This window comes from Montipora foliosa, chromosome 8 (assembly GCF_036669935.1).
Source record: "Montipora foliosa isolate CH-2021 chromosome 8, ASM3666993v2, whole genome shotgun sequence".
Lineage (NCBI taxonomy): Eukaryota > Metazoa > Cnidaria > Anthozoa > Scleractinia > Acroporidae > Montipora > Montipora foliosa.
This window is the reverse complement of record NC_090876.1, coordinates 5,438,406-5,448,721: the sequence shown is the minus strand read 5'-3', so window position 1 is coordinate 5,448,721 and position 10,316 is coordinate 5,438,406. Positions and strand designations below refer to the sequence as shown.

Sequence of the window (10,316 nt, the reverse complement as noted above, 5' to 3'; positions counted from 1 at the left end):
TATATGTTAGTTTTGCACTTAAAAAAAAAAACAAAGTCCAGATATTCTAACCAGTAATTAATAGGTAAGAGCTGGAGTCCCAATAAGCAATCCCTGTAACTGAGGGCATTAGAATAGTTATATAGAGGAATTAGGTTGCCCTACGTTGGACTTTTTCTATGGCTAAAAGGTTTCTAATAACACCCTGGGGAGCCCATACTTGGCTACAATAACCAAGATGAGATCTAACTAAAGCTGTGTAGAAAGCCTTTCGAGATTGCATTGAGATATCCTTAGTGCAGTTTCTTTTAAGGAAACCAAGCATCTTGTTGGCTTTAGCGGTAATAGTATTCCCCAGTACGGTCCTGAGAAGGTGAGGTTGGCTGCAAGCGAGATTTGGCTTAAATTAATATATGAAGGAATTAGAACATTTCTGTTCTTGCAAAAGTGTTCTTAATACTGACTCCTCTGTTCAAGTTCCATACTTAAGCCTTTTGGGGGCGCAGGACCAATCTCGACCCCAGAGCTCTTCTTTTGACTGAGGGAGAGAAGAGCTCTGGGGAACCCTGAAACAAAGTATCTTCTCATTGGTTTTCGTGAAGAACAATCAAAAGCGTCTCTAATTGGTGCATTCATGTTCGCACGAGGAGTGAGCAGGCGCCGTAAGGTTCAAATAGCCAATTTTTGGCTATAACAACCCTACCGCGCATGTTCTCCGACATAGACTTTCCCAGAGCCTTGGGTCGATCCGAGGCTCTGGTGACGAGAGTGGCGTAGGACGAACTAAGTGGTGGGAGCTGGATAAGGAGCATGTGCAAACGCAACGAAACAGTTCAAGGAAAACATTTATTGCACCAGGCGGCATGCTCGAACCCAGTGAACCGTCTCTCCCATGCTGCTCAAGACGAAACCTTGACGAAACCTCTAGGGAAACTGCAATTGCAAAATGTACGACTTTCGCTTCAAATGTGAAAGAAGTGTTTTCTTTGTCTTAATTAACCCATGTAAATACCGCTATCGTAGATAGCGTTGCTACGATATTCCTAATCTAGAAAATCATTATCATCATTCGAATCTTCCGTCAGGCCCACATAGGCCCACGTCACGTTGCTACGATATTCCTAATCTAGAAAATCATTATCATCATTCGTTACGTCCGTCAGGCCCACGTGAACTGACAAACGTGTGTAGAAATAACAATCAACTGAGGAAAAAGAAATTTCAAAACTATGTTGTAATTATCCTGCAATCTCTTCAATTATTTAAACATCTTGGAATGTACGTTTGCATAAATCTGTACCACTGTCCACATTTGGCAGCCGTGATAGTGCCAATATTTCTCTGCAGGCCGTGAAGTAGCAACTGAGTGCGGTAAGTTTTCAAAGATGCGCATGTTCTGCATTTCTCCGGAATGCTATTTTCCCGAGGCCTACAACCTTCAATTTTGTCAATGCGGCAGATAATGAACAAAATTGCAATTTTTTAAATGTGTCTTTACTCTAAATGGTGAAAGTGAAGAGTCCTAAGCATTTCGTTAAAAGATATTGCTTGGCTAGATTGTGACGTGGGGGGACAATTCTAACAAACGCTGCGTTTGAGCACAACAATGTGAAACTGAACGTCATCCCAAAAATTTGGAATATCCTCCCGATTCTTTCGCTGACATTCCCGGAAAAAAAGAAAACCTTCAGAGAAAACCTTCATTGAAGGAAGTGTATTCAGAGATTAGCTCTAGCTAAATTTGTGTAACCGCTGGGTTTACGGTTTAGAGGTAAGGATTAATATTGACAATTCGATCGGAACCTATTAACTGTGATCAACTGTGTGCTCGTCAAGTTGGCGCACGCATTTCTGCTATGAAAGCAGTTTCTGACCACAGGCAGACCACCCTCTGTTAGTGGGGGGGCCGTTGAAATCTGAGCATTGATCTTTTACAGATGAACAATACGGTGGCTACAATTTGTTCCAATGCAGAATTTAAAGCAAATGATTCAATAAAAGTGTGAAGAAAATGTTAACTGAGTCATGTGTCATGTTTTTTTCGCCGTCCCGTGCTGTTTTAAGGGCTATTTTGCGAGATGAATATTTGACCTCGGCGATTAGAACTAACCAAGGAGACAAGGCAGGCAGCAATCAGCCGCCGGCGCGTGAACTAGTCCACTTTAAGCTGGAACTGACACCGAACCAGTGAAATTCTCACCTTAAAAACACCAGCATCCGATCGATTAGGGATGTCCCCATACCTTCGCCGAATTTAAGCTTAAACTCTCAAAAATTCACCTAGAGAGGCGATCCTGAAAACCGTAATAAAGCTGTCTCAACTTGATCGGTGCAAAATTCTCGACGTAAGGCATTTGAGGTATGCACGTCGATTCAAATTCACCAATCAGCGTATCGCGACCGTTGATAGTTCAGAACCACAACCCTGCCCCGATACGCTGATTGGTGGATTTTAATCGACGCGCATACCTCAAATACCTTTGGTCGAGAATTTTGCACCGATCATATTGAGAAAGCTTTATTATAGTTTTTGAAATTTCGATAAAACATTCTCTAGCAAGTTATTCATGTCGTTTCTGTTACATAAACTCTTGAATGTTGCAAGCAACTGTTCAAACAGCCAAGAAGATTTCTGTTTTCGGATTTTTACTCGGCAATCTTTGTGGCAGTTGAATCTTCCGCTTGACTTCAACTGGTTTCAGTGGTTTCCTTTCCCGCTTGGGCCATAAATCTAAGGGGAGAACAGGGGCGGATTCATAACGGTTTCCAATGTTTTACGGAAATCGGTCAGAAATACGGGAAAGGGGACTTTGGAGAGTTAAAACCCAAAAAATTCGCGGGGGATCATGCCCCCGGACCCCTACTAGAATCTTTTTTGTTGTTTTGGAAACCGGTCATTATTTATCTGAGTTCCAGCCCTGAAAAACGCGGGCCATAATTTACAGTATGGCCCTCAAACTCGGTTAGTAAGAGGTATTTAATCAATAATCAAAGTCAATTTGGTGACGGGAGTGGGAAACTGTTCAGGGGAAGTGAAACGCATGGCGGAGGCGTGGTTAGCATATGGGACATGGAATGGCAGGGGGTAGCGTAAGGGAGGGGCAAGACGTAGAGTCTCAAACAGTAAGACGTCGTTATTAAGGAGAAATTCGAAAACTGTTCGTCCGCATCATTGGGGAAATCTTTGCAAAGAGGAGATGGGAATCACCAAAACGGGGGTGGCGACTAGCGAATCGGGATAAAGGCGAGAGGGGACTGTTCGGATCACCCGAGCCTTATTCCTTTCCCCTCCCCTCATTCGCAAGGAACAGAGCGTACATTAGTAACGACTCTGCTCGAAACGCAGTGAGGCTGGTTTACCGTTGAGATACACGACGACAAATACTGAGCTTAACTTTGCTTTTAAAAATGTTTTCCGTGATCCGCCCAGATTGAATTTCAAGTTAAAATCATCAAAGGTTAATTCGTTAATTCCGATTTCTGTATTTTGGAATCTTGGATAGGTGCATGTTTAAATGGTCACTCAATCAGGAATTGTTACCTCTTTGCCATTTTAATATTGTTTCATAGCATACAATACATGTGAATACTACGCGAATTTGACAGAGAAACTTATTTTACTGCGTCGTGCTTCTCTAAATGTTGCCAACATCTCTAGGATTTGATCTCAGCTTTTAAATCTTTTCGAACTTGATCACGCCTTAGCTTCGTCGACCTATGGTGAGCAGCATAACGCCTGACACCTTTCTGAACGGCATCTCTGTTTGGCATCCTCCACACCTCTTTACGGACCTCAATGTTGTCGTTGTAGCAGGCACACTTAAACCAAGTCACTTTCCAGCCGCAGCTATGCCATCCCCATTTCTTGTCGGTGTTGGCGTATGCAGTACGCTTGGAGACCCCGGTATCTTGTTCCTCTTCGTCGTAGCGAACGCAAGTTTTACCGTAGCAGGAGCACTTGACTCCTATTCTGTAATGACAATCGGCATCGTTGTGGCACCCCTTTGAAGCCAAAGAGCACTCAAATTCAGGAGACTCCTTGGTGGAACCTCTGGTGTAGTCGAATTTTTGCAGCTGTACACCACCACTTTCTTTAAGTCGACAGCCATAATTCAAGTAACCAAGGTAGTAGTACTGCAGGTTTACAGCTCGGATGTAGTTGTCTGATCCTTTCTCGAAGCGACTTTGAAGAATGTCCCAAATTGATCTGAAACTGTGCTCCACAGCCGCGTCTGACTCGCCAGCTTCATTCATCAACTTCTCGATCAATTCTTCCGTCCTCTGTTTGAACAGTGCGTTACGAGTTTCTTTGGTCCCTCCTCGGACGATGAGTCTGTCTACCGTGTTCATATGGCTTGCACGTGATGCTTCACTTCGGCTGACATTTGCACACGCTTCGACACCGACTTTGCCAACACTGGTAGGTCCTGCGAGTGAAACGCAACTCTTCACCTGGAAGTCTCGCTGACTGTATGATTCAGAACTCTGCACAAACGTCGTCTGCTTTATACTTGATCCACGCTTTATGGACGTTATAACATGGGAACCGAACGTCTGCAAGAAATTGGAGTATAGCTTCCAGGAGTTTGCGAGCCAAGGCTTCTCAAATGTTAAGGGTAGACGTTCGAATTCCTTCAGAAGACGCTTCGTTAGAGTGGAGACATCAACATCATCCAAGCAATCCTTTTTCACCAGGATCTTTTCTGTCAATGCTCGGACATTTAGAGACATTCCACTTATATTAGTTTTCTCTGAATCTTTCGTCTGGATGACGCTGTTTAACGTTGTTCCAAGAGTGAATGCTGTCTGTAGTGATGCGTCCAAACCAGCTCCGACGGCCGTCTTAGTGTAGAATACTTTGGTGCTTGCGTAGTAGTCAAAATAACTGCCTAAGTCATGAACCTTTGATCTTTTGAAGCAGCTGGAAGGCAATTCTTCGAACACGCTCGCCTCGCGTTCCTGAAAGTCCCTGAACAAGTTGATTTTTCGCAGATTGATCCCTTTTCCAAGCTCAAATGTGTCGCTGTCATTGTTTGCTATGACCCATTTCAAAGTGGCTGTCAGGTAAAGGAGGAGCAGTGGTTGAACGATCATGATTCACAGATTCTGTTTTTGGAAGCAGTGTCACCTAACCTGTCGATCATGATAAAGGATCTGTATTTAGCATCATGAAATATTTCAAAGCCAGCAACTTAATTTCAAGTCACCAAAGGGTAGAAATAACTGAATCATGAGGGCGTGGACCGGAAAAAATTCTGGCGGTTTGGTTGACTAATTATTTCTCATCCATAATGAATTATTGCGACAGCTATGTGAGATGAACGAAGAGAATAGCCTAAGTACTTCCCCCAGCGATTAGGAACTTAAGAAAACACTCTTTTTTATGCGACTGGACCCCAACTGGAATGGCCCAGTTAGCACAACCACTGTCAAGGGTTTAAAAGATGCACTTCCGCGTGCTTTTTGTTGCTTAAATACGCCTCTGCTTAAGCTAGCCTTAAAAGCAGGTCTTCCGTTTTGGAATTTATTACTGGTTATGTGTTGAGGTGTTTGTGTTTTTTTCTCAAGAGAATGCATGATTTGGGGAGTCAGGGTGGGGAAGTCAGGGTTGGAAAGTCAGGGTGGGGGAGTCAGGGCTGGAAAGTCAGGGTGGGGGAGTCAGGGTGGCTTAGTGGTTATCTATCGAGCCTCCCACCACTGCTAGGCGGGGTTCAACTCTGCATGGCCCCGGCTCGAAGGTTTTTATCCGGGTACTCCGCTTTTCCTCCCTCATCAAAATCGACTCACAGCTAATTAACATCTAGCTGTGGTGCTGTGCTCCGACATCAAAATGGACTGTATAGCGGCAGCCAGAGGCGCCCTTGTATGCTTTCAGCCCGATATCGTGAGCTGCGCCCTTCGTAATTCAGTCCTCAAGACTGCAAGTAAAGGGTGATTAGCACTGCCAATTATTATTATTAATTATAAATCTTGGTGTGCTCGGTTTTGTGTCCATCGAACGACTTTCGTTCTCAGAAATTGAAAAAAAAAAAAAAAACCCGAAAAAAATGTCCGCACAACTGAACTTTTTGATATGACCAACAAAGCCTGAATGGTAGGTAGCATTGGTGGCATAAAATTTGCAAGTTGGGAATCGGCGTTCATTTTGAGTTTTTCACTACTTTATTGAAATAAAGGCGTTGTTTAATCTTTTTAAAGATTCCTTTTCATGTTCTATTCTTGGTAAATCAATTCTTGCCTTAAGTAGACGTAAATCAGTGATAACAAACCCGAGCTGGTTTTCCAAAAGTGCCGCAGATTTCTCAGTTAGGTTTTTTTCTTCTGTTTCAAATTAGGCAGTGCTCCATACCACACTAGTATTTTGGTAAATTACTTTATGCCCCAAACTAATATGAAACATTACAACAAATACATAGTCACACAGACATAAACATAAAATATCTTTTAGCACAACGAAGTCGAAGGGATGAATAGCTGAGTAAAAAGGTTGAAAGTGATTGCAATGAGACAGATAATCTTAAGTGGGAATCAGGCTATGACGCATATTATGTGAAATCATCGTAGAATGTTGCCAAAATGTAACATGAATCCGGCGCCAGATATGAAGTATGTAGAAGCTATTGTTTGTTCTTTGTCTTGCATGCTGTTGTTGTTAGACAACCCACAACAAATTCTTTCCATCTTAGGGGACAATCTTGTTAATTTTCCCCTAAACTGCGAGACAAACTCTAATATTTGAATTTAATGAAATGAAAAATCAATCCCCATGAACATGCTTTTTTTTTCTCAGTAATCGTACGGGATTTCTTTTAAACTGGTAATCCAACCTCGATTTTAATAATAACAATATCTCAAAGAAACGGAATTGACATCCCGTACGTACAACGTTTATGAATGGCCCTGTTTATCTACCCTCAAACTAGGCCAATTACGCTTTGTTATAATCTATGAGTGGATTAAACTTCCATTGCTATAATTACCAACCTTGATGTTCACTGGACTACCTCTCTTGCTGGTATGGCCAGTGAGGGAGAAACTTAGTTATCAAATAGTGTTGTTATGCCTCACTACTCAAATACGTTTTCCGATTGGAGGAGAACATGTCACGTGTCATGGGTCAAAACCCACTAACTCCCCAGGGAAAAAACGACTTGAACTTTCGACTCGCACGTGATCAGGTCGTGCAAATTTGTATGCCAGCCGCGTCAAACAAATAATTTTTACGCAGTCATGGCAGCTAAACGGTTTCAAACAAGGACTGAAGAAGAAATTGAAAAGCTTCTACGCGACAAAAGCTCGAAATCTACTAACATGGCCACCCACAATGCCGTGAAAACGTTGACAGACTTCTGCAAAGGGTAAATTTGGACGAAAGCTTCCAAGAATCTACTAAAGTCGTAAGCTGACATCCGTGTATTGTTCTATTTTGAGTTGGGAGGTATAACAAAAAACTTAATGACTGGCCCCAAGGGAAACCGTGAGTTTTGTTTCCTCGAGACCCTCAATGTTCCCCGAGGCTTGGCCTCGGGGAACATTGAGGGTCTCGCCTGTTTCCCTTGGGGCCAGTCATTAAGTGCTTATAGTCTTGTTACGGTCTCCCAAATACAATGTTAACTACGTTGGCTCGCAGGTTGATATGCGTAAGTCGCTAAAAATTTTCACGGATATCACCTTTTCCGCTATCCTTTTGTTCTCCTTTATTTGATCGCTTACTGATACATGTCGCGGACTTACATTGAAAACGCAATGGACTTGTAACACATTTTATGAGTTTCTATCAAATTAGCGTTTTCTTTTGCTTGTCTGGCCCAAAAAACTATTTTTAATATTGTTTATAAGGTCTCGGTAAGGAAAATGAGGTGTCCGCGGAAAAAGAAAATTCTCGCGCCGTTATTTTTTGAATAGGGTCAAACTGTATCTTATATTAAAGCTAATAGATTGAAATATTTGAATAAAGTTTTAGTTTTTGGGTATTTAACTTGCCTTTCAGTTTTGAGGCCTCAAACTCAGTCTGAGTTTGAGTCTGCTACAGAAGCTCCAGCCCCTTCACTTTATAATTATTGCAAAAGTAACCGCACTTTGTTGCATCTTAGTCCCACAGATCAATGCACTCCAATGCAGTGTGAGGAATTTTTGATATGTCACGAATTAAAGTCGAAACTGTCATCTCATTCTTAATTTGGGATGAAAAAGTGCCGTAAAATCAGTCTCCGAAGACAAACGAAACATTCCTCGCGCGGTATTTGGCGTATTTGGAACTGAAAATTTGGAAGCGATATCTTAAAACCCGTCTGGACAGGAGGTCCGAGAAGTTGTAATTTCGAGGTCAAAGTGAAGCCCGCCTTTAGTGGGTTTTTTTGGTACATTAATATTCCTTGCAGAAAATCACGCTCTTTAAAATCGCTTTTCTTATTTTCATGTTGACCAAACATGCATTTTTTCACGTTCTATTATTTAGGTTTGTTCTGTCGATGTTTTCACATTAGGAGAAACTGCAGATTACCTAGCCACTATCGTTTTCTTGTAGCGGCGTCGTCTGAAGAACGAGGCATACAACATGATTTTTCGCATCTCTCATACTAGTCATAGCCCAGGCTTTGAGTAACAGAGTAATTGAAGTATGAAAGAAATGCGGACTATAGACGAAAGATAGAAGTGATCCTCGCAGTAAACTGGACAGTTTAAGCAATCCTCGCTTTATAGCTTCAACGAGATTCGAACCCATGACCTCTGCAATGCATTCGTTATGAGCTATCTCTGCAAACCGTCAAAAAATCGAGAGGCAAGGAAGTGTAGAGAATTAATTACTCGGTGAAGTTTCGTCAGAGGAAAATGACATGTGTAGCCGGATTTGAAAATGGACAAGGGCTCCATTGAGGATGAACTTGTAAGAGGTGTCCATGTTCAAAATTTGTTTGTATTTGTTAATTACTGTGTAATATCCTGGTCCCAGAGGTTTTTCTTGATCCGCGAGAAAGCCGCGAAGTGGTGAAGACGAGTCGCGAAGCGGCGAGAAGAGAAAACCCTCTGGTTACCTTGGACTTGAGTCTCACTTTCATTTAGACGCCAGCTGTCAAACGTCAAAGAACATTGCATCTCTTCATAAAGAAAATTAATGCGCAAATGTATAAGAATTGAAGTCTTGTTGAAAATCTAGAGCTTTTTGTTAAGTCTTTGTAGAAATGTCGGGCGATAGTTATCCTTCGGATGCTGTGAATGTTCTGATGATTCACAATGGAATAACATTCTTGACTTCTTTGATGTCATCAGTTACCAGGACCCAACTGGCTCAGCCAAAATGAAAGGCCCGCTAAAACGTGTCGATACATTATGAGGGAAAACTCACTACGCTCCAAAAAGCACATATTAAAATGAAAAGTTAAAAAAATGGGAAAAAAATAATCGTCATAAGAAGTTTCAGTTATTTAACTACAGTAAACAATGCCAAACAAAAGAGATTGTAGCTATGAATAACAAAAGAGCAAACGCGTTTATGCAATTTCAAACGCAATTTCAAACACGCTGTGTTTTGCGTGTGCATTGGTAAGAAACTTTAAAAGAAAAGGAAAGGAACTTAAGTGTCTAGTCGTTCTAGCGCTGAAGCACTAATTGGGGACACTGTAAATTGAAATTAACAATTAACACAAATCAAGTCAAATGTTGGTTTTTGAGGAGAGGGGAAACCGGAGAACCCGGAGAAAACCTCTCGGTGCAGAGTAGAGAACCAACAAACTCAACCCACATATGACGCCAAGTCTGGGAATCGAGCCCGGGCCACATTGGTGGGAGGCGAGTGCTGTCACCACTGCACCATCTCAGGTATTGTTCTTTTGAACACGATAATTACATTCAGTTGTTTGATTTTTGCAATTTATTTGTTCCAATTTTATCCGTGTCTGGTCGCTTCCTCACCTAATACTAGCCAGCCCACAAGAATCTAAAAGAACTACACACACACACATCTCTACAGACATCATTCGTCCATTAAGGGAAGGCAATGAACCATTTACGTCACATCTGGCGTCAGTCATCCAACAGCAAGACATAAGGGACGAACGACTTCACATCCTGCAGGTTTTCCACGGAGAATATTTTGAATTAATAACAAAACACCAGGGCCCCTTTCTCGAAAGTCCCGAAACTTTACGGGCTATTTTTGGGTGTCCTAATTCCCTCTGTATCTCAAGAACGGAGAGGATTTAAGTCATCAAACTTCACAGTCAGTTTGCTATTTGTTACCTTGAAAACATGGTAAAAGATCGGCTTTCCTGAACAAACGGTTGATAGGTTCACAAATGGCTTTTCGTGCCCTAAACGTTTCGGAACTTTTGCAGGTA

General features: G+C 42.0%; 1 protein-coding gene across 1 annotated transcript; it reads right to left on the bottom strand.

Moving 5' to 3' along the window:
• Window positions 1–3,633: 3,633 nt before the first annotated feature.
• LOC137968204 (DELTA-alicitoxin-Pse2b-like) lies at window positions 3,634–5,073 on the bottom strand. Its single transcript, XM_068814827.1, has one exon. It carries the CDS (start codon window positions 5,071–5,073, stop codon window positions 3,634–3,636), a length of 1,440 nt encoding a protein of 479 aa, XP_068670928.1.
• Window positions 5,074–10,316: the final 5,243 nt, after the last annotated feature.

Bases quoted from the DNA above. Each gene is read 5' to 3' on its own strand.
- LOC137968204 (XM_068814827.1), bottom strand. From the start codon at position 5,073: ATGATCGTTCAACCACTGCTCCTCCTTTACCTGACAGCCACTTTGAAA.